This window comes from Podarcis cretensis (genome assembly GCF_951804945.1).
Source record: "Podarcis cretensis genome assembly, chromosome: 2".
Taxonomy (NCBI): domain Eukaryota; kingdom Metazoa; phylum Chordata; class Lepidosauria; order Squamata; family Lacertidae; genus Podarcis; species Podarcis cretensis.
Window position 1 is genome coordinate 116,230,456 of NC_137171.1, and position 25,252 is coordinate 116,255,707.

Consider the following 25,252-nt stretch of genomic DNA (forward strand, 5'->3'; position numbering starts at 1 on the left):
ACCAGAGAATATTGAGAAGCAAAGCAGCTAGTAAGCCTGATCTTTATTGAACTGTTGCAACAGGGTGCTCCCCTCACATGCAGGAGAAAGGAGGAGGACCCAGAACAAAGGTGTGCCTGCCCTTATATAGACCTTTTAAATTCTTTTCCCTGGAGCTCAAGACCACCCCTCCATACATCATACATACATCACAGAATGGGGGTCACCCAAGCCCATCCCCACAATCATCATACCTACATCACAGAAAAGGCGGTCTACAACAGAAATTTGAATGTTGTTGCTTTTCCTGTGCTGCTCCAAACACGTGGTCCACATATCTATGTATGTGCTTGGTTGGTACATTTATGAAGATTTATTATATATATAAGACCTTAACATTTTTTATTACATACCGCTCCAGCGGGAAGGTAAATGGCGTTTCCGTGTGCTGCTCTGGTTCCCCAGAAGCGGCTTAGTCATGCTGGCCACATGGCCCAGAAGCTGTACGCCGGCTCCCTTGGCCAGTAAAGCGAGATGAGTGCCGCAACCCCACAGTCGTGCACAACTGGACCTAATAGTCAGGGGTCCCTTTACCTTTACCTATTGTCCTCAATAAACTCTTTACTGCTTCAACAATTTTGTTCAGATGGTGTTTTAAGAAAGGGGATCAAGGGTCTCAGGACCCACTTCTTACAATGTATGAAGTAGCTTATGGCAAAAAGCCTAATAACTCTTCTGGGTAACTGAATAAATTATTTTAATAAATATTTAAATGGAGAGCATATTTTGCCTTTTCATGTTCATGCAAACATGGTTCCATCCAACCTCACTTAGTATTAAATTGTGGGTGGACAAGCTGGAACTGAACTGAACAGCAAACAGCTCAGCCGGCCTGCTTTTATAGGCAGCTGGCTGTCAACACTGTAACAACAACAACCCAGGGTTTCCTGCCTAAATTAACTGACGTGGACCTGAGTGAAAACTATATACACAATACCCCTGGTGGCCAGGGTGAGAACGTCAATACATAACACTTAGTCCCTACTTTCACCTCAGCAAAGAATTTTTTATACAGAAATCTCCTGGACAGAAGTCTCCCTGTTTACATTACAGGGAGGGCTCAGCCTCTGTCTACCTTATTGCACACTCATTACACACAATGTCTTTTGCAGTGTCCTGTATTCTCCTCAAAGAAACACTCCAGAGACACAGGAACAGTGACAGGCAGCAGGAGGAGCAGCTAGACAGATTAGCTGGGGATTTTGATCCAGAGAAGGAGCAGAGGGAGAAAGGTTAAGCAGAATACACCCCCCCCCTGTCACCCTTAGGTGTGCTCAGTCTTCACCTGCTCCATGACTCCACCTTGCATGAGAAGGCAGGATAGAGCTCCAGGAAACAGGAAGAGGTCCTTCAACCAGCCAGGACATCTCACCATCACATACAGATCCAGTCTCCTGCTGGGGAGTCAAGAGTGGCCCTGGGATGGCAGAGAGAGGAGGGGAAGGGCCCAGCGCCAGAAGGAATGGCAGGGCTCCAGATGCTAACTTGGACCACCCCTCCCTTGACACCAAGGGGAGCACCTCTTCTGGAGCTGAAAGCATTGGCGTGGAGGTTTGGATTTTGTCAGAACTGCAAGGAAGGGGGGAAAGGAAACGTAAAACGCACACAACCATGGACACACTAAGAACTGAATGAAAATAGGCCTGTCTGAAGGAATAGCTGCTGGAGAGCATAATGTGGGGTGTAGCTGTAATGCTCACCTGCCTCCCTGGACTGGTCTTTTCTTGGGCTCAGGGAGCTGGGGTGGTCGATCAACATGAAGTTCCCAGGTTACCTTTCCTTCTGGTCAGCTATTCCAGCTCTTGTCTCCCCCCCCCCCATTTCTTTCTTTATGGAGGGGCAAAGGCTATGCACTTTGTATAGACGTAACTACAACCAACATCTGGTATCTTCTGGGTGCACCAAGGTGGCCTCCTTCTGCATTGTCAGCAAGTGACAACTGTCATGGAACAATCCCCAGTGTCTCTGCAGAAAATGTTACTAATGGGCTTGTAGGGCCAGGGGAGAGAGGCAGTCTGCTAGGTGGATAGGGTTGTGGGATAGAAATGTCAGTAACCAAAGACTGAACTGGAATAAAAGTTCCTGGTACAGATGGTATTTCTATAATGAATTACAAAATATTGGAAAAGACAATATTACTGGTGTTAGAAAAAATAATGAACAAAATTTTAGAAGAAGGACAAGTGCCAGAATAATGGCAAGAGGCTCTAATTACAACGATACTGAAATATGGATCCAATTTAGAGTAAATTAAAAATTATAGACCAATCTCACTTCTAAATTCAGATTATAAATTATTTGCAAAAAAATTATCCAATAAATTGAAAAAGATCCTGGCAAGATCAGTTATGTTTCCTACGCGGAAGACAAATTTACAGCACCATAAGATTGGTAGTAGATACAACAGAATACCTAGAAATTAGACCAGATAAAAGGGCAGCCCTGATCTTGGTGGATGCGGAGAAAGCATTGGATCATGTTTCAGGGACATTCATGCAAAAAACTTTGGAAATGATGAGTTTCGGTGAGAAAATATGTAGTGGTATAAAAGTGATTTATAATTCCCAAAAGATCAGACTAATTATAAATGGTGAAATATCAGAAGCTTTTAATATCTCTAAGGGAACAAGGCTGCCCTCTTTCTCCTCTCCTCTTTACCACACTTCCGGAAGTGTATTTGAAAGCAGTAAGAGAAGACCCTAGAATAGAAGGAATTAAAGTTGGACAAAGGGCCTATAAGGTCAGAGCCTTCGCAGACAATCTAATAATTCCAACAGAAAACCCTCTAGAGCAGCGGTTCTCAACCTGTGGGTCCCCAGAGGTTGTTGGACTACAACTCCCTGATCACCTAGGGGTGATGGGAGTTGTAGTTCAGCAACATCTGGGGACCCACAGGTTGAGAACAGCAGCTCTAGAGAGTACTATATAGTGGTACCTCGGGTTACATACGCTTCAGGTTACATATGCTTCAGGTTACAGACTCCTCTAACCCAGAAATAGTACCTCGGGTTAAGAACTTTGCTTCGGGATGAGAACAGAAATCGTGCTCCGGCGGCACGGCAGCAAGAAGAGCCCCCATTAGCTAAAGGGGTTGCTTCAGGTTAAGATCAGACCTCTGTAACAAATTAAATACTTAACCCGAGGTACCACTGTAGTAATCTTGGAAAAAACAAGACCAAGTATAAAAAACAAAATACTTACAGACTTAAAAGAAAGGGGAGGCTTTCCCCTTCCAGATCTCAAAATTTACTATGAAGCAGCATGTCTTAATCGGATTCGGGATTGGATTAAATTGGAGAAAGAAGAGGCAATAGAACTGGAAGGACATGACAGCATATTTGGTTGGCATGCATATTTGTGGTATGGGGGGGGGAAAGTACACAAAGGACTCGACAATATTATAATAAGTTTTTAATAAAGGTATGGAGAAAATACAAAGAATTATTGGAACCCCAAACTCCATGGTGGCTATCACCCATTGAAGCACTATCACTTAACATGTCAACAATGAAAGGAATAGGGCCAACATACAGAGAATTACTAACAAAACAAGAAGGAAAGTTAAAATTGAAAGACTAGGATGAGATAAAGGAATTTTTAGTGATGGTGATGGATATTTGTTGTAAGAATCAATAAAAATTATTATTAAAAAAAAAAAGAAAGGTGTTGGGACAATTATCACGATACAAAATTAATAAAGAAAAAACAAAACTCCTGGGAAAAACATTAGATATACAAGAAAAAGTAAAGTTAGAAATAGAAACAGGACTTAAAATTACTAACAGGGCAAAGTATTTAGGAATTTGGATAACCATGAAAAACATTAATTTATAGAAAGACAATTATATTAAGGTATGGACCAAAATTAGGAAAGACTTAGAAATCTGGAGTAAAATAAAACTCACGTTGTGGGGAAGAATTTCTACAATCAAGATGGTAGTTTTACCAAAAATGCTGTTCCTTTTTCAATCAATTCCGGTTCTTAATGGCTTAAATTGTTTTAAGGAATGGCACAGGTATTTGGGAAAATACATTTGGCAGGGCAAAAAACCAAGAATTAAATTTAAATTATTAACAGAAACCAAAAACAGAGGAGGGTTTGGAATGCCAGATTTTAGGATCTACTACGAAGCTGCCTGCCTGGTCTGGCTCAAGGAATGGATGATCTTGAAGAATACTAATTTATTGGATATTGAGGGCTGGGATAATATAGTGGGGTGGCATGGCTACCTGGGTTATAATAAAACAAAAATCAACAAGGGATTCCTAAATCCCATTATTAGGAAAGCCTTATATGAAGTCTGGGAAAGGAACAAAAAATTATTAGAACCAAAAACCCCATGGTGGTTGTCATAAATAAATATATTATAAATAAATAAATTATAATAAATATAAATAAATATATATAAATATTGGATATTGAGGGCTGGGATAATATAGTGGGGTGGTACGGCTACCTGGGTTATAATAAAGCAAAAATCCACAAGGGATTCCTAAATCACATTATTAGGAAAGCCTAATAATGAATAATATATGAAGTTTGGGAAAGGAACAAAAAATTATTAGAACCAAGAACCCCATGGTAATTGTCACCAATGGAGGCAGATGCTGTAAAAAGAAAAAATATGGATTCAAATTGGTTGACGTATAAAGATCTTTTAGAGGAAGTACCGTATTATTTGCTCCATAGGACACACTTTTTTTCTCCTAAAAAGTAAGGGGAAATTTCTGTGTGTCTTATGGAGCGAATGCTTTAGAGGAAGTAAATAATAGATTACAAATGGGGGAAAAAATGAAACAATAAGACATACAGGAATAGGCTGGTTTCAATACCATCAATTAAATGCAATTTTTGAGGAAGACAAGAAAGTAAATGGATTTGATACAAAATTATTTGAAATAGACAAATAATTGATTATAAATGATGATAAAAATTTATCCAAATTGTATTTATCCAAAATGTATAAACTATTATTAAATTGGCACTGAAAAGACAAAGGGGTTAAAGCTGTCATGGTCAAATGGGCACAAGATTTTGGTCATACAATTGATTTAGAAAAATGGGAAAACATGCAAAAGAGGCATAAGATTTACAGCATGTTATACAATAATTTTTTTTTTTTTAAAAAAGATGTACAGATGGTATCTTAAACCCTCAAAATTGGCTAAAATGTACCAAAACACCAGTGGAAAGTGTTGGAGGTGCAAACTTAAAGAAGAGAATTTATTCCATATGTGGTGGACGTGCCCTAAAATTAAATAATTTTGGGATACCCTTAATGAAGAATTAAATAAAATGTTAAGACATACTTTTCCCAAAAAAACAGAAATTTTTTTTGGGGCTATTAACAACAGACATCCCAAAAGAAACCAAAAGAATATTTTTGTATGCAGTAATGGCGGCCAGGATAGTAATTGCTAAAAATTGGAAAAGTAACATAACACAAACAAAAGAGGAAAGAGTTCTTAAATTGTCAGATTTCCAGATTCTTACTTGATTAGTTTAGAATAAAAATCTCACAGTTAATTAGAATCATTCTCCAAAAAATCAATCATTACAGACAACCAGTGATATGAAGAATAAAGAGCCACATGGAGTTACAGTAGTTGGAAGTCATTTCCCCCCTTTCTTTTTCTTCTTTTTTGGTGTTTTTCGTTCTTTTTCCTTATTGGGGGAGAATATAATGTTTTGTATTTTTGATTGCATATTATGTTTAGATCCTTGTAATTTTGTTTTGGCATTTTCTTCTCTTTTCTATTGTTTGTTCGTTTTATTCAATGCTTGTTTGTGTGATGTAGAAGTATAAATGAAGAAAAAAAGAAAAAAAAGGGTCACCAAATAGCATGGCCCCCCATTTCAGTTTGAGGACTATCCCTGCCTCCGGGTCTGGTGTCACTTGGAAGGATACTGAAATCAGCAAGGGAGACCCACATGACCCGAAGATGCTGCTGTGCAATGCCAGGTCAATGATTCATAAGACTTGATCGTGGATGGAGAACTTGACCTGGCATGTGTAACAGAGACTTGGTGGGATGAAGCAGGTGGACCAGTCCTTGCCGCTGCTTGTCCACCTGGTTTCTCTTATGCACAGCAACACAAGTCATGTGGGCAGGGAGGGGGTGTGATTTGCAGTGATTTGTAGGAAGTCATTAATTTGCACCAGGCGTCCTATTGGGAAGACCCAGTTCTCTGAGTGCATGTTCTTGAAGTTGGACAATAGGGGCAGTACAGGATTCCTTTTGGTGTACCGACCTCCCCGCTGCACCAAGGATTCCCTGCCCAAGCTACTTCAGGTCGTGGCAGATGTTCTCCTGGAGAGACCTAATTTGGTTGCCCTGGGAGATTTTAACATTCACGCCGACACAACCTTACAAGGGGCTGATTGGGACTTTGTGGAAAGCATGGCCTCCATGGGCTGTCCCTAAATAAGTTTGGCCCAACTTATAGTCGCAGAAATGCCTTAGACCTGTTTTTTCTGCTCTATGGATGCTGGTGATCTGACACTAAGTAAAAGCGAAACTAAATAAGTGCCATGTTCAGATCACTTCCTGGTGCAACTGGACTTCTCCACAACCCTTCCCCTCTGCAGGGAGGTGGGTTCAATTTGGATGCTCCGCCACCGCCATTTAATGGATCCAAATGGTTTCCAGAGAGTGGCAGGTGATGTTTTATCCCATGTTGATGGCCTTTCAGCTGATTCCCTGGTGGCCCGCTGGAATGTGGAGTTAACCAGGGCTATTGAGTATCTGGCTCCAAAAAGGCCACTCCGATTGCATGGAGACCGGACAGCCCCATGGTTTTCCAAGGATCTGAGGGCAACGAGACGGCTAGAGCGCCAGTGGCAGAAACCTCATTCTGAATCTGACCGGACACGGGTTAGAGCTCAACGTTGAGCCTACCAAATGGCGATAGCGAAGGTGAAGAAAACCTTCTTCACCCCCTCTATTGCATCTGCAGAAAACAGCAGCAGGAGACTCTTTCAGGTGGTTTGCAATTTAATGGAACCATCTCTCCAATGGCACCCGGTACAGGCCACATGATCTCCTGAAATGATTTTGCAGTTTTTTGCAGATAAAGTCGCTCAGATTCACAGAGGTAAGACTCCCCCATGGGAGCAGGGCGGGGGCTGGTGAGTGCTAGAGTCCCATCTAGTAAAGTTGTTATGTCCGAGGATGTGGACAGGCTGCTTGGATGAGTGAAACCAACCACCTGTCTCCTTGATCCTTGCCCATCCTGACTCATAAAATCTAGCCGGGAAGGGCTGGGCGATGGGCTCCATGCGGTGGTAAATGCTTCTCTCTGTGAGGGAGCCTTCCCAGACACACTGAAAGAGGCAGTTACAGTGGTACCTCAGGTTAAGAACTTAATTTATTCTGGAGATCTGTTCTTAACTTGAAACTGTTCTTCACCTGAAGCACCACTTTAGCTAATCGGGCCTCCTGCTGCCGCTGTACGATTTCTGTTCTCATCCTGAAGCAAAGTTCTTAACCCAAGGTAATATTTCTGGGTTAGCGAAGTCTGTAACCTGAAGCGTAACCCGAGGCACCACTGTATTAAACTGCTTCTTAAAAAAATATCTTTAGACCCAGCCAATACGGCCAACTATCGCCCAGTCTCAAATCTTCCATTCTTTGGCAAGGTGAATGAGTGGGTGGTTGTTGAACAACTCCAGGGACGCCTGGAAGATGTGGACCATTTGGATCCCTTCCAGTTGGGATTCAGGCCTCATCATGGGACTGAAACTGACCTGGACACGATAATTTCCGGCGGGCTAGGGACAAAAGTGAGAGCTGTTTCCTAGATCTGCTGGATCTTTCAGAGGCTTTTGACACCATTGGCCATAACATCCTTCTGGACCAACTAGAGGGGCTGGGAACTGGAGGAACTGTAATACACTGGGCCGTGTTCAGAAAGTGGTGTTGGGGGTTGAGTGTTCAGACCCATGAGCTCTCACTTGTGGGGTGCCTCAGGGTTCCGTCCTCTCCCCATGCTTTTCAGATTTCTACATGAAGCCGCTGGGAGAGATCAGGGGGTTTGGGCTGGATGTTCATCGGTATGCGGATACCCAGCTCTACTTCTCTTTCAAATCAGAACCAGTGAAGATGATGAAGGTCCTGTGTGAGTGTCTGGAGGCGGTTGGAGGATGGATGGCAGCTAACATATTAAAGTTGAATGCTGACAAGGTAGATGTCCTGTTTTTGGGAGACAGGAGGCAGGCAGGTGTGGAGAACTCCCTGGTCCTGAATGGGGTAACTGTGCCCCCAAAGGACCAGGTGCACAGCCTGGCGGTCATGTTGGATTTGCAGCTGTCAATGGAAGCACAGGTCAATTCTGTGTCCAGGGCAGCTGTTTACCAGCTCAATCTGGTACGCAGGCTAAGACCCTATCTGCCCTCAGACTGTCTTGCCAGAGTAGTGTATGCTCCATATATCTCCTGTTTGGACTACTGCAATGCGCTCTACATGGGGCTACCTTTGTAAGTGGTCCGGAAACTGCAACTAATCCAGAATGCAGCAGCTAGACTAGTGACGGGGTGCAGCCGCCAAGACCACATAACACTGGTATTGAAAAACCAACATAGGCTCCCATTGCATTTCTGAGCACAAATCAAAGCGTTGGTGCTGACCTTTAAAGTGCTAAACGGCCTCGATCCAGTATACCTGAAGTAGAGTCTCCACCCCCATCGTTCTGCCTGGACATGGAGGTCCAGCACCAAGAGCCTTCTGGCGGTTGCCTCACTGTGAGAAGTGAAGTTACAGGGAACCAGGCAGAAGGCCTTCTCGGTAGTGGTGTCCTCCCTGTGGAATACCCTCCCACCAGATGTCAAAGGAAAAAACAGCCACCAGACTTTAAAAGACATCTGAAGGCTGCCCTGTTTAGGGAAGCTTTTAATATCTGGACTATTGTATTTCAATATTTTGTTGGAAGCCACCCAGAGTGGCTGTGCCGCAGGGGAAAGCCAGCCAGATCGGTGTGGCATAAATTATATTATTGTTATTATTGTTGCTGTTGCTATTATTATTATAATTATTGAAAACAAACACTGCCAAATTCCTTTCTGTACATCCAAAGACTTGACAGTAATCTTCACTTCCCAGGAAATCTGGTAAAACCTGAGTGGAAAACTCCATACATTTATATGGTTTCCTGCCTGTGTGAATTTTCTTATGGATAGTAAGGTCTTCACTCCCTCTGAAGCAATTTCCACGTTTCATAAATCTGGTTTTCCCCATGTGAGTCAGCGGATGTTTCCTAAGGTTCCATATTGACTTAAGCTTCTCCCCTGTGGGAGTTCACCAATGTAATGTAAGTTTATCCTTCCTGTTGAAGCTCTTCCCACATTCAATACGTTCCAATGGTTTCTCCCCTGTATGAGTTAGTTGGTGTATTCTAAGTGCTCTACTTTTGCTGCAGCTCCTTCCACATGCCATACATTAAAATGGTTTCTTCCCCATGTGTTAGTTGGTGTCTTATAAGGTGTTTATATGGATGGAAGCTCTTTCCATATTCAGTACATTTAAATGGTTTCTCCCGTGTGAGTTCGTTGATGTTTCCTAAGGTGTCCATTTTGACTGAAGCTTTTTCCACATTCAATACATTAAAATGGTTTCTCCCCCATGTGAGTTTGTTGGTGTATTCTAAGTGTTCCATTTCGACTGAAGCTCTTTCCACATTCAATACATTTAAATGGTTTCTCCCCCGTGTGAGTTGGTTGATGTTTTCTAAGGTCTCCACTTCCACTGAAGCTCTTTCCACATTCAGTACATTTAAATGGTTTCTCCCCCGTGTGAGTTCGTTGGTGTCTTCTAAGTGTTCCATTGTGACTGAAGCTCTTTCCACATTCCATACATTTAAATGGTTTCTCCCCCGTGTGAGTTCGTTGGTGTATTCTAAGTGTTCCATTTCGACTGAAGCTCTTTCCACATTCAATACATTCAAATGGTGTTTCTCCTATGTGAGTTTGTTGGTGTATTCTAAGTGTTCCATTTTCACTGAAGCTCTTTCCACATTCAATACATTCAAATGGTTTCTCCCCCATGTGAGTTCGTTGGTGTCTTCTAAGGTGTCCGTATCGACTGAAGCACTTTCCACATTCAATACATTTAAATGCTTTCTCCCCCGTGTGAGTTTGTTGATGTTGTCTAAGGTTTCCACTATCATTGAAGCTCTTTCCACATTCAATACATTCAAATGGTTTCTCCCCTGTGTGAGTTAGTTGATGTCTTCTAAGTGTTCCATTTCGACTGAAGCTCTTTCCACATTCAATACATTCAAATGGTTTCTCCCCTATGTGAGTTTGTTGGTGTATTCTAAGTGTTCCATTTCGACTGAAGCTCTTTCCACATTCAATACATTTAAATGGTTTCTCCCCCGTGTGAGTTCGTTGATGTCTTCTAAGTTTTCCATTTTGACTGAAGCACTTTCCACATTCAATACATTTAAATGGTTTCTCCCCCGTGTGAGTTTGTTGATGTTGTCTAAGGTTTCCACTATCATTGAAGCTCTTTCCACATTCAATACATTCAAATGGTTTCTCCCCTGTGTGAGTTCGTTGATGTCTTCTAAGTTTTCCATTTTGACTGAAGCACTTTCCACATTCAATACATTCAAATGGTTTCTCCCCTGTGTGAATTCGTTGATGTGTCCTCAGTCTTCCACTGTGACTAAAGAACACCCCACATTCCATGCATTTAAACTGTTTCTTTGTTCTTCCCAATGAATTCACAGATGGCTCCATAGAATTCTGGCCATCGTCTTCCTCACCTGTTTGGGAGTGGGGGAGGAGGAAGAGAATCCTGTTAAGACTTTCAGGAAAGACAAGAAAGGAACTGAACACATTTCAATCTCTTATTTTAACACCGCCTCCTTTCTCCACTGTCCTCTCTATGTTCCAAACTTTTAGGAATGCAGATGAGATAATGGCAAGAAAAACACATGATTCACACTTAATAACTTTATTCACACTTAATAAACTGCATTGTTTTATAATCGAAGGTGGAATTGGCTTCTTAGACACATCCCTGTATTTCTCTTTTTCCAGGGAGGAAATGATCACAGGCTCAAGTAGCACTCTCTCCTATGACTAAGAAGTAAAACTTTTTGTTACTATGCCACATGTAACTGTTAAAATATTGCAATATATTAGAACAGGCACCCCCAAACTTGGCCCTCCAGATGTTTTGGGACTACAATTCCCATCATCCCTGACCACTGATCCTGTTAGCTACGGATGATGGGAGTTGTAGTCCCAAAAACATCTTGAAGGCCAAGTTTGGGGATGCCTGTATTAGAATATAAGAGGAGCCTGCTCATTTGGGCAAAGGCCCACGTAGTCCAGCATCCTGTTCTCACAGTTGTCAACTAAATGCCTGCCGGAAACTAGCAAGCAGGATTTGAGTACAAGAACCCCCTGCCTTCCTCTGCTTTCAGTCTAATCCTCTTTTTCAAGCTATCCAAGTTGTTGGCCATCACTCCTGTAGGATGGAAGTCCATAGAAGTCCATTTAGAGTATTGCTCATATCTTGGGCAATAGAATGAAAGGTGTTTTAGCAGAAAAAATTCATGACAAGCAGGCCTGCTTTCTACCAGGACGTCAGATGAAGGAATATAATTGATATTATTGAATATTTGGAAGTAAGAAATGAGAAAAAAGCAGGTCTTAATGTTTATTGATGCTGAAAAGGCTTTTGATAATGTTTCATGGGCTTTTATGAAAAAGATAAAAGAAAAAATGAATTTTGGGGAAGCATTTGGGAGAGGAATTGATGCATTTGGGGAATTTTGGGGAAGCATTTGGGAGAGGAATTTACTTTTACCAACAGTCTATGCTGATTGTTAATAAGGTTATAACAGAAAAGTGTAAAATAACGAAGGGGACAAGACAAGGATATCCCCTATCACCATTATTATTTATTTTGGTATTAGAGGCCCTGGTGAGAGAGAAAAAGTGGAGAAATTAATTACAGGAATAACAATAGAAAATAAAGCATATAAATTAAAAGCTTCTACAGTTCACCTTGTAATTACAGTAAAGGATCCCATAAATACTCCACCAAAGGTAGTAAAAAAAGATACAGGACTTCGGGCAGGCCGGAAGCTTTAAACTAAACAAGAATAAGACTACGTTTTTGGTAAAAAGCACAATGGAGCAAGGGCAAAAGGAATTACAACAGAAAACAGAGTTAGTTATACATAACAAAGTCAAATTCTGACAGATTTGTTTGACAGCTAAGAATATTAATATTTTTAAAGACAATTACAAGAATGAGTGGAAAGAAATAAAAAGAGCTTTAGAGATATGGGGAAGAATGGATTTATCATTTTGGGGAAGAATATCAGTAATAAAAATGAATGTATTGCCAAAAATGTTATTTTTATTCCAATCAGTCCCGGCAATAGGCAACACAGGATGCTTTGAAAAATGGCAAGGAGATATATCTAGGTTTATCTGGAAAGGGAAGAAACCAAGGATAAAAAATAAATTATTAACAGATGTAAGAGAGAGAGGAGGTTTTGCCCTGCTGGATTTGAAACTTTATTATTAAGCATCCTGTATCTGCTACAACCAGGAATGGATTACATTGGAAAACACAAATACTGTATTTTAGACCTGGAAGGACATGAATTATGGATAGCATGGATATTTATGGTAGGCAAAGACCTAGGTGCATAGAGCTTCTTAGAATCATACAGTAAGAAAATCAATTTTTAGGGTATGGGAGAAGTATAAAAATTTGTTTGAGTAAAAAACACACTGGTGGCTTTCCCCCTTGGAAGCAATATCTCTGAAAAAAATTGAATATGAGAAGTAATTGGGGACCGGTTGGTGCAAGGGATTCAGGTCGGAGCGAAACAATATAAACTTAAAGCTTTTGCAGATGACCTAGTTCTGACCCTGCAGGAGCCAGAATCTAGTACAAAAAGAGTACTACAACTGATTCAAGATTTTGGTCGGGTGGCGGGATTTAAACTAAATAAACAGAAAACTAAGGTGTTGGGGAAAAATCTGACAGATACAGAGTTGGAACGGTTTCAGAGAGAAACAGAACTAACTGTGGTTAAAAAAGTAAAGTACCTAGGGGTAAACATAACAGCAAAGAATCTGAGTCTATTTAAGGATAACTATGAAAAATGTTGGTCTGAAATTAAGAGAGACTTGGATAGTTGGACAAAATTGAAGCTTTCTTTGTTAGGCCGAATTGCTGCTGTTAAGATGAATGTATTGCCAAAGATGTTGTTTTTGTTTCAAACATTGCAGATTGTGGACAAGACAGAGTGCTTCTGGAAGTGGCAGAGAGATATATCTAAATTTGTCTGGCAGGGCAAAAAGCCCAGAATTAAGTTTAAGATACTAACTGATGCGAAAGAAAGAGGGGGCTTTGCCCTGCCGGACTTAAAGTTGTACTATGAAGCCGCAGCTTTTTGCTGGCTAAAAGACTGGCTACTTCTCGAAGACACTGACGTATTGGATTTGGAAGGTTTTAACAATGCTTTTGGTTGGCATGCATACCTATGGTACGATAAGGTTAAGATCAATAAGGTCTTTAAGAACCATATTGTCAGGAAAGCAGTTTTTAATGTCTGGACAAAATACAAAGACTTATTGGAAAACAAAACTCCGAGGTGGCTTTCACCTCTGGAAGCTAAGGCCCGAAAAAGACCCAATATGGAGGCCAAATGGCCAAAATATTGGGAAATATTAGAAAAAGATGGAGACAATTGGAAATTGCAGAGTTTGGAGAAAATGAAGGATAAAGTGCGAGACTGGTTACATTACGCTCAGATTAAAGAAGTTTTTAAAAATGACAAAAAGGTAGGGTTCCAGGTGGAGAAATCGAAGTTGGAAACAGAATTGTTAGAACCAAAAAATAAGGTACTATCAAGAATGTATAACTTGCTGTTGAAATGGAATACACAAGACGAAATGGTTAAATCGGTTATGATAAAGTGGGCTCAGGATATTGGGCATAATATTTTGTTTGAGGACTGGGAAAGGTTGTGGACCACAGGGCTGAACTTCACTGCATGTAATGCTTTGAAGGAAAATGTAATGAAAATGATATATAGATGGTACATGACCCCAGTCAAACTTGCCAAAATATACCATTTGTCTGATAATAAATGTTGGAAATGTAAAGAACATGAAGGAACATTCTTTCACCTCTGGTGGACTTGCCCTAGAGTGAAGGCCTTCTGGGAAATGATATATAATGAGTTGAAAAAGGTATTTAAGTATACCTTCACTAAGAAACCAGAGGCCTTCCTTCTGGGCATTGTCGGCCAGAAGGTGTTAAAGAAGGACCGAACATTTTTTATGTATGCAACAACGGCAGCTAGGATACTTATCGCTAAGAGCTGGAAAACTCAAGATCTACCCACACTGGAAGAGTGGCAGATGCAGCTGATGGACTATATGCAACTGGCCGAGATGACTGGTAGAATTCGAGACCTGGGAGAAGAGAGGGTTGAAGAAGACTGGAAGAAATTCAAGATTTATTTACAAAAGTATTGTAATTTGGTAGAAGGCTAAGAAGGATGCTAGATCATAAATAACTGCCTACCATTGAATTAGATTTGAATTTGACAATAAGTGAGATTGAGGAAAATATAAAATTTTTGGAGAATTATTAGATTAAATTAATTGAACGAGATTTAAGAATGTAAACAAGATGATAAATTGCTGGAAAAAGGTCACAAATATGTAAGTGGGAGTGGGAGACGTGAGGGAGTCCAAAGAAGTTTTGAAAAATGTGTTATGATACATGTTACATTGTTTATCATTTTTGCATTTTGTATTTAAAAAAAAAATCTCAATAAATATTTATAAAAAAAAAAAGAGAAGTAATTGGCCGACTTATAAAGGTAAAGGTAAAGGTACCCCTGCCCGTACGGGCCAGTCTTGACAGACTCTGGGGTTGTGCGCCCATCTCACTTAAGAGGCCAGGGGCCAGCGCTGTCCGGAGACACTTCCGGGTCACGTGGCCAGCGTGACATCGCTGCTCTGGCGAGCCAGAGCCGCACACGGAAACGCCGTTTACCTTCCCGCTGGTAAGCGGTCCCTATTTATCTACATGCACCCGGAGGTGCTTTCGAACTGCTAGCTTGGCAGGCGCTGGGACCGAGCAGCGGGAGCGCACCCCGCCGCAGGGATTCGAACCGCCGACCTTTCGATCGGCAAGCCCTAGGCGCTGAGGCTTTAACCCACAGCGCCACCTGCGTCCCGGCCGACTTATAGAGAACTCTTAACTGAAGTTGAAAACCAACTGAAATAAAAAGATTTTGAAGAGATAAGGGAAGCTGTAACTGACTGGTTACAGTACCATCAACTAAACAATATCTTTAAGATAGACATGAAAAAACTATTAAAAGAATTGTGTCTAGGTGAAAAATTCCAAAAAGGTATAAATGCAATATATGACCAACAGAAAGCAAAAATTATTATTAATGGAGAGTTTGGAGAAGAAATCAACATCTTTAAAGGTACAAGACGAGGATGCCCCGTATCCCCAATGTTATTTACAATAGTATTAGAGGTTCTATTAAAGAAAATAAGGCAGGACAACCAAATAAGCGGAATAGCAGTTGGTGAAAAAAGATACAAGTTAAGATCCTTTGCAGATGATGTTATGATCACAACAGAAAATCCCCTACAATGTACACCTAGAATATTGGAATGCATAAACGAATATGGCAGATTAGCAGGATACAAATTAAACTATGGGAAAAGCAAAATACTAGTGAAAAATATGGAAGAAAAAGATAAAGTGAAATTACAATAAATTACAGGATTGGAAATTAAAAAGAAAATAAGGTATCTTGGAATAAATTTAACAACAAACACTATAGACTTAAGTAATGAGAACTATAGGAAAACATGGAATGAAATAAAAAATGACTTGCAAGTATGGGGGAAATTAAATCTTTCCTTACTAGGGAAAATATCGCTAATAAAGATGAACATATTACCAAGGATGATGTTTTTATTTCAAAGTATCTCAACACTAGGAGGAGATAAATGTTTTAATAACTGGAAAAGAGATTTGGCTAAATTCGTATGGTCAGGGAAAAAGCCAAGAATAAAACACAAAATAATGATAGATAAGAAGGAGAGAGGAGGATTTGGTCCCCAGACATGGAGTTATATCATGATGCGGTGGGTCAGACCTGGCTAAAAGAATGGATCAAATTAGATGACTCGGATGTATTGGATTTAGACAGAGTAGAGACGAGATTTGGATGGCCTAATAGATAAAAAAGTCAAAGTACATAAAGGCTTCCTAGGGCATATAGTCAGAAAATCTATATATAAGATATGGGAGAAATATAAAAGACTCCTAGAACCGAAAACTCCCTGGTGGGCATCGCCAGCAGAAATTGTCGCAGTGAAAAAATTAAATATGAAATAAAATTGGGTTACCTATAAAACTGTATTAAAGGAAGAAAACGGAGAATTGGAATTAAAGGATTATACAGAAATTAAAGCTCATATTAGTGATTGGTTCCAATATATTCAAATTAAGTATAGATTAGCGAAAGACATAGGATTTGAAAAAGAAATATCAAAATTCGATAAATATTTAATACAAGAAAAATCAAATAATATATCTAAATTGTATAATCTGATCTTAGAGTGGGAAACAAAGGATGAATTGGTTAAAGCATCAATGATTAAATGGGCGCAAGATATTGGGGAAAATATTATGTTTGAACAATGGGAAAAATTGTGGAAAGAAGATATGAAATTCCCGATGTGTTATATACTGAAAGAAAATTACCTCAAAGTACAACATAGATGGTATTTAACACCTGAAAGAATAACAAAAACGAATAAAAATTGTAGCGATGTCTGTTGGCGATGCAACACTGGAAAAGGTACTATGATACATATATAGTGGAATTGTTTAAACATCAAACAATTTTGGGAAATAATATATAATGAAATGAAAAAAAATGTTTAGATATTCATTTAGGAAAACACCAGAAGATTTTCTATTGGGAATAGTACCAGGAAGCCTAAAGGAAGAAGACAAGACCTTATATTTATACGCAACAGTAGCCGCAAGGCTATTGAGTGCGAAAAACTGGAAAAGTGGTATTGTACTGACAAAAATAGAGTGGCTTGCCAAATTATTGGAGTCCTACAATATATCCAAAACAATGGGAGAAATTGGAAGGATCTCAAAAGAGTAGATAGATAGGGACTGGAAGGTGTTTAAAAGATACTTGCAAAACCATATCGAAAAATCAGAACTCCTATTGGAATAAACAAGTTCAGTTTCAAACACTGAAATACTAAATAAGATGGATAACAATGTGTAATAGAAAAAGAAGTTCCTGCGCAATGTTTGCCATCTTGCCAAAGGTTGCAGGCAGCTTTACCTGCAGCAATTGTATGTTGATTGCCCTCTTAGAAGACAAAGTCCAGCAACTGGAGGAACGTGTAGCTACGCTCCAAAGAATTAGAGAGCTGGAGCTCTTCTTGGAAGCAACAGAGAACACCGTCTCCACCAAGGAGGAGACAGGGAACACCCCTGAGAAGGAGGCTAGTTCACCAACACAGGTGCCAGATATATGGAGAAACGTGACTCAAAGAAGGAGGAGGCCCAGGGTTCGCTCTGATTGTTTAGAAATACACAATCGCTTTGAAGTCCTCTCCCCTAGCATGGAAGACGAAGAACAGACTCCATTTGAGGATCTCTCCCTCATTACAGTCGATCAGGTATATGAAGACGAGCAGCAAAGTCAGTCCTCAGGGAATGTGCAGGCGACCTTGGAATGGACAGCTCACGGAAGAACCCCGAGCAAACCTAAGAGGAGGCGTGTAGTGGTGATAGGGGATTCCCTACTGAGGGGAACAGAAGCAGTGATCTGTGGGGCTAAGATCCAAGATGTAACTGAACGACTGCAAGGAATCATAAAACCCACTGACAAATACCCCTTCCTCTTGGTTCATGTGGGAACCAATGACACTGCAAGCAATAGCCTCCAGAAGATCAAAAGAGACTACGAGGCTCTGGGCAGGAAATTGAAGCAATTAAATGCACAAATTGTCATCTCATCTGTCCTCCCAGTTGAACGACGTGGCCCAGGGAGAGAGGGAAAAATTGTGGAAGTGAACAGCTGGCTTCGCAAATGGTGTAAACAGGAACGGTTTGGATTCTTAGATCACGGACTGCAGTTTCTCGAAGATGGACTTCTGGCAAGCGATGGGCTGCACCTCACAACGGTTGGGAGGAATGTTTTTGCCAAAAATCTCAGAAACCTCATCAGGAGGGCTTTAAACTGACTAATGTGGGGGAGGGAGACAGTGCTCCTGAAGGTGGGAGTCTATCAATTGATGTAGATGATCATCCAAATGTCATATACCAAACAGCACGCAGACCTAGTGGTGGGAGGAAAAAAATCCTTAAATAAGAGACACGGGGGAATGATTAATGGACTTCAATGTCTGTACACTAATGCGCAAAGCATGGGAAATAAACAAGATGAGCTTGAGCTCTTGGTACAGCAAGCTAAATATTGACATAATAGGCATCACTGAAACCTGGTGGGAGAAGTCCTACGATTGGAATGTAATAATGGAGGGATACAATCTATTTCAGAGAAACAGACCAGACAAGAAAGGAGGAGGAGTGGCGTTATATGTCAGGGATGTGTATACCTGTGAAGAAATCCAAGATTTAGAACCTCAAAGCCAAAGTGAGAGCATTTGGGTCAAAATTAAGGGAGAGAAGAATAACAGAGACCTCATTGTGGGAGTTTACTATAGATCCCCAAGCCAAACGGAGGACATAGACGATGCCTTCCTGGAACAGATGGCCAAGCATGCAAAAGGAAGGGAGATAGTAGTAATGGGGAACTTCAATTACCCGGATATTTGTTGGATGTCAAACTCAGCCAAGAGCATAAGGTCAAACAGATTCCTCACTGGCCTTGCAGACAACTTCATTGTCCAGAAAGTGGGAGAAGCAACAAGAGGAACAGCCATTTTAGATCTGGTCCTAACCAATGTTGATGACCTGGTTAGTGGGGTAGAAGTGGAAGGATCATTAGGCGCGAGTGATCATGCTCTTCTGAAGTTTACTATACAGCGGAAAGGAGCAGCCTAGGACTCAATTTCTTGACTTTAAGAAAGCCGACTTCATAAAACTTAGGGAAGTGCTGGGTGAGATCCCATGGACAGTAATACTAAAAGGAAAGGGAGTTCATGATGGCTGGGAGTTTGTTAAGAGGGAGATAGTAAAAGCACAACTTCAGGCAATACCAATGAGACGGAAACATGGAAGGTGCCTAAAGAAGCCAGGGTGGCTATCTAAAGAACTTTTAACTGAGTTAAGATTAAAAAAGGATGTGTACAAAAAATGGAAAAGGGGGGAAACCACCAAAGAGGAATTCAAACGAATAGCCAGCACGTGTAGACACAAAGTCAGAAAAGCTAAAGCACACAATGAACTCAGGCTTGCTAGAGAGGTTAAAAGCAACAAAAAAGGCTTTTATGGGTATGTCCGTAGCAAAAGGGAGAACAAAGAAACAGTGGGGTCACTCAGAGGAGAAGATGGTGAAATGCAAACAGGGGACACAGAAAGGGCTGAACTCCTCAATGCCTTCTTTGCCTCAGTCTTCTCCGATAAAGAAAACAATGCCCGACCTGAAGAATTTGGAGCAAATGATTCAGCAGAGGAAACACAGCCCAGAATAACTAAGGAGATAGTACAAGAATACTTGGCTAGTTTAGATGTATTCAAGTCTCCAGGGCCAGATGAACTGCATCCAAGAGTATTAAAAGAACTGGCAGATGTGATCTCAGAACCACTGGCAGTCATCTTCCAGAATTCCTGGAGAACAGGCGAAGTCCCAGCAGACTGGAGGAGGGCAAATGTTGTCCCTATTTTCAAAAAGGGGAAAAGAGAGGACCCAAATAATTATCGCCCAGTCAGTCTGACATCAATACCAGGGAAGATTCTGGAGCAGATCATTAAGCAAACAGTCTGTGAGCACCTAGAAAGGAATGCTGTGATCACCAATAGTCAGCATGGATTTCTGAAAAATAAGTCATGTCAGACTAACCTGATCTCGTTTTTTGACAGAATTACAAGCCTGGTAGATGAAGGGAACGCAGTGGATGTAGCCTATTTTGATTTCAGCAAGGCATTCGACAAGGTGCCCCATGATATTCTTGTAAAGAAGCTGGTAAAATGCGGTCTTGACTATGCTACCACTCAGTGGATTTGTAACTGGCTGACTGACCGAACCCAAAGGGTGCTCATCAATGGTTCCTCTTCATCCTGGAGAAGAGTGAGCCAACAGTGTGACATGGCAGCTAAAAAAGCCAATGCAGTTCTGGGCTGCATCAATAGGATTATAGCATCTAGATCAGGGGAAGTAATAGTGCCACTGTATTCTGCTCTGGTCAGACCTCACCTGGAGTACTGTGTCCAGTTCTGGGCACCACAATTCAAGAAGGACAAAATGGTCAAAGGCCTGGAAACGATGCCTTATGAGGAACGGCTAAGGGAGCTGGGCATGTTTAGCCTGGAGAAGAGGAGGTTAAGGGGTGATATGATAGCCATGTTCAAATATATAAAAGGATGTCATATAGAGGAGGGAGAAAGGTTGTTTTCTGCTGCTCCAGAGAAGCGGACACGGAGCAATGGATCCAAACTACAAGAAAGAAGATTCCACCTAAACATTAGGAAGAACTTCCTGACAGTAAGAGCTGTCCGACAGTGGAATTTGCTGCCAAGGAGTGTGGTGGAGTCTCCTTCTTTGGAGGTCTTTAAGCAGAGGCTTGACAACCATATGTCAGGAGTGCTCTGATGGTGTTTCCTGCTTGGCAGGGGGTTGGACTCGATGGCCCTTGTGGTCTCTTCCAACTGTATGATTCTATTCTATGATTCTATGAAATTAGGCTAAAGATGTGTGAAAGAAAGTAATAGAAGTGGAAAGAAATTGCAATTGAGTAGATTGGAAGTCTAACACAAAGGTGGGGTGAGGGGTGGTGGATGGTGATGGGAAAAGGAATTATTTGTGGGATTGAGTGTAAGTACCGTATGTTTGAACACTTTTAAGGATTGTATGAAATGTATGTTTGTATGCTTGTATATCTGTAATATATGTGGATTAATGATGACCTATTTTAACAATAATTTTTTTAAAAAAAAAATTAAAATAAAAATGGTTTTAGTTATGAGACATCACAATTTCAAAAAGAACTCTTAGGAAGTAACATAAAAAAAATCTGTCTAAAATGTATAACTTGCTCCTAGATTGGCATACAAAGGATGAACAGGTCACTTCAAAGAAGAAGTGGGTACCTTTTGCTATATGTGGTGGTTATGTAAAATAACAGTATCATTTTGGGAAATGGTATATAATGAATTGGAAAAAAATGTTTAAAATAAATTTTGTTAAGAAACTAGAAGTTTATTTATTTGGAATTACAGGTACTGAGATCCCAAAAGACCAGGAAAGACTATGTATGCGACAACAGCTGCACAGATGTTATTATCTCAAAGATGGGAAGATGCAATAATCCCAACTAGGGAAGAATGGCGAGCTAAACTGCTGGACTCTGCCAAAATGGCAAAGTTAGCCATGAAACTCAGGAATCAAGAAAACAAGGACTTTAAAAAAGAATGGGGAAATTTTATAATTTACCTATGAGATTACTGCACGCAAATCAAAATGTTAGCTGGACTTTAGCAATCACTTGTAAATAAGTTTATGGACACTTTAGATAAATGAGAACTGTGGAGAATGTATCTATACAGTGGTACCTCATGTTACGTAACCCTCTGGTATTTTTCCGGGTTTCGCCACTCGCACGCGTAGAAGCACTCTATTGCGCCGTTTGCGTGCGCAGAAGCGATCCTCTGGTTTGCAAAAACCTCGGGACCTGTTATTTAAAATGCTATAAAAACATTATATCAAATGTTTTTGATGTAAACTTGTATTTGTAAAAAACAATAAAAATATTTCAAAAAAAGGGGAAGTCCATAGATTGACTATGCTTCTGTTGATTCATCATTTGCAAACCCAGAAATAGGTGTTCCTGTTTTTGAAGTTTGCTGCCGAAACCGAACGTGCTCCTGAGCTCCATTTTTACTGTTGCGCAGCAAATTTAAGTGTCCCCCATCCTAATTGAGGCTTTTTTTCATTCCGTTTTACCCTTGAGCAGCTAATTTAAGTCGTCTCCATCGTAATCAAGGTTTTTTTCATCCCATTCGTTCCCTTGGACAGCTAATTTAAGCCCCCCCCCATCAATATTCAAGCTGTTTCTGATTGCAGTGTTCTGAGGTGACATTTGCTGCTTTAGTTTTTTCCTATTTTTTGCATTTTTGTTTGTGTGGCTTTTTCATTTTTTACTGAGGCTTAGTTTTTTGTTTTATGATTGATTGATTGATTGACTGTGGAAAGGGATAAAAGCTCCCCATTCAAACAATGACTATCAACAATGCAGGTATGAAAAAATATATAATTTTAATTTTTATCATTTACAGTCTTATTTATTTTATGGTACAGAACATTTATTATTGCTTTCTTTTTATAGATCAATGGTCTTGTTAGATAGTACAATTCATGTTGAATTGCTGTTTTAGGGGTTGTTTTTAAAAGTCTGGAATGGATTAATCCATTTTGCATTACTTTCTACAGGACAGCACGCCTTGGTTTTGGAACGCTTTGGTTTTGGAAGACTTCCAGAACCGATTAAATTTGAGAACCGAGGTACCACTGTAACTCCTAAGATTTAAAATCCTGGAGGGAGAAAATCTGCCCCCACTACTTTATGAAAGGGATTCAAGAAACAAAGAGCTGCTTTGGAGAAGGCCTCACCCCTTCCTTCTTCCTGTCAGGAACTTCCTTCCATTTGTCTCCTCTCCATCTTTTCCTCTTTCTCCCTCCACCATCCATCTAGCCCTGTCCCCATCTCCTCTCCCCTGGAACTCACCAGATTTCTCCAAGGGTCCTGGGAGGGAATGCTCAGAGGTTCTGTGGAGGGATGCGGGAGACAGCCTGACCAGGTCAACCGTCCATCTTCCTCCTTCCATCCTGGCCAGGGTTGCAGGTTCAGTCTCAGCTAGGTTTGCAGGTTCAGCTTCCTGAGGAGCGCAGAATCCAGAGTAAGTTGCAGCTTCCTGGGAGGGAGGGAAGAAGAAGCCAAGGGAGTCTGAGAGCCCCTGCAGGGATTCTCCTGCCCAAGACATTCTGCTGCCCCTGGAGAAGCCCCAATTGGGCACCCCCTTCCCAAGAGCCCCCACCCATTTTCAAACACCTTTGGCAATTCTTTTCACCTGCCTGTCCCACCTCCCTTCCTAAGGCTGGCATGGTATGCACATTAGTGGCCTGATAGTAGATTCCTTGGAACTTAAGAGTTAATCTGCAAAGGACTGCTCTGAATACATGGGTGGCCCTTGCATGGAGAAGAAGGAAGCCCCTTGCTTGCATCTGGACCCCCTAGGAGAGGCAGTGGATCCGCCCACTGCTCCCTCTGCCCTCGCTGCCTCCTCCTCTGCCCTCCTGGCCTGCAAACACCCTTTGCAAACAAGAGTTCTTCAGGGGAGAGAGGCAGGAAGAGCCTTCAAACCCAACCCTTTCCTCCTCAGCTGCCTTTTCTTGCAGCAGCCCAGTGAGAGGGGAAGGAGTTGTAGCTGGTTCACTTCAGATACACACATGGTTTACTGGGATTGTGAATGAACACGTCCTCTGCCTTCCATGCGGTGGGAGTGGGGGGGGGGGTAAAAGTGGTGAGGAGACCACCCCCCCCCCGTCCTTTTGGGAAACAGGAGCTTTGGTCAGGAGTAAACAACTTAGATGGCAAGTTCACAAGAGAAGCACTTTGGAGCACTGCTTGCTCTTACTATGTGTTTGGACCTAGAGGACAATATATACGTTTACACCACACAATTCCTTAAAGAGGGCATTTCTTTATATTTGCGGGCCATTTCTACAAAACAGTAGTCTTATGATGGCAGCCCTGTACAGGAAAGTTTTCGATGTTTTACATTTTTTGGTGTTTTTGATGGAAATCGCCCAGTGGCTGAGGCAACAGTCAGATGGGCAGGGGGCAAGCAATGAATTATTTATTTTTATTTTACTCTTATTCTTATTAGTATTATTCCCTCCTAAGCCCATCCTGTTATGCATGCTGATCAATGACTTTGTCCCAACCCCCCCCCCTTGAACACAACAGGGCTTCCTATTTTTACAGCTATTCTTCACATTTCTATACTGCCCTTCCTCCAAAGATCGCAGGGCAGCTTACAAGAGAAAAAACACAGAGATGCATAGCAGAGTAAAAAATAAAAACAACACCCCCCCAATTTAGTTGTGAAGTCCATAGATTGTTTAATGAGCCAAACGCCTGGGAGAAGAGAAAGGCTTTCGCCTGTTGCCTAAAGATAAGGTCCCCCTCCGAGGGGTCTTCTGCTGGAGTATAGATATTAAATTTAAATTAATACTATTAAGGCGATCCCGGCCAGCAATGCCCACCCCTCTCCCCTCTCCTTCCCTGCAACTCCCTTTGCACCAGATCCCTGCAGGAGGAAGCTTCTCCCCCCCCCTCCAGGACCCCTTTAAGAAAAGAGCTCCCTTCCCTCCCCCCCATCCGGGGGCTTCTCATCCTGGACCCCCTCGCAAAGCCCCTTCCCTCCTTCCCCGCCATTGGCTTTGCACTCACCCGAAATCCCGGGCAGCGGGGGCGGGAATGGGAGCCCCCGCGCGGGAGGCAGGGAGTGAGGGCGCTTAATTAGGAGCCTTAATTAGGAAGAAGCCCCTCCTCCGCCTCCGCAGGATGCAGCCCCCCTTCCCGCCTCCTCACCTCCCTCCTTTCCAAGCTCCAATATTATCTCTGCTGGTGAAGCCGGAAGTGGAGGCAACTCTGGGGAGGAAGAAGTTTCTCCCCACGCTCAGCCTCTTGTCTGTTATTTGATAATTGGGGGAAGCAAATCCTTGTAGCACCCAAGCAAAGGGGAGACGAGGGAGGGAACGTGTGCATGGGGAATATAAGCTCATTCTTCGCTCCAGCTGGACTGTGCCGGCTTTGGACCCCCGCTTTTGCAAGAACGTATTGTCCTCAATAAGGGAGGCTGGTGGCGCTGTGGGTTAAACCTCAGAGCCTAGCGCTTGCCAATCAGAAGGATGGCAGTTTGAATCCCTGCAATGGGGTGAGCTCCCGTTGCTCTGTCTCTGCTCCTGCCAACCTAGCAATTCGAA

General features: G+C 41.6%; 1 protein-coding gene across 1 annotated transcript; it reads right to left on the bottom strand.

The window, feature by feature from the left end:
- Nucleotides 1-3,435: 3,435 nt before the first annotated feature.
- On the bottom strand, nucleotides 3,436-24,914 carry LOC307208645 (uncharacterized protein). Its single transcript, XM_079963470.1, has 6 exons — nucleotides 24,717-24,914; nucleotides 22,989-24,463; nucleotides 9,776-10,804; nucleotides 4,818-9,536; nucleotides 4,497-4,721; nucleotides 3,436-4,269 (listed from the first exon to the last, which is right to left on the bottom strand). The coding sequence occupies exons 2-4, from the start codon at nucleotides 23,242-23,244 to the stop codon at nucleotides 9,511-9,513; spliced, it is 1,311 nt and encodes a 436-aa protein (XP_079819596.1). The 5' UTR covers nucleotides 23,245-24,463; nucleotides 24,717-24,914; the 3' UTR covers nucleotides 3,436-4,269; nucleotides 4,497-4,721; nucleotides 4,818-9,510.
- Nucleotides 24,915-25,252: the final 338 nt, after the last annotated feature.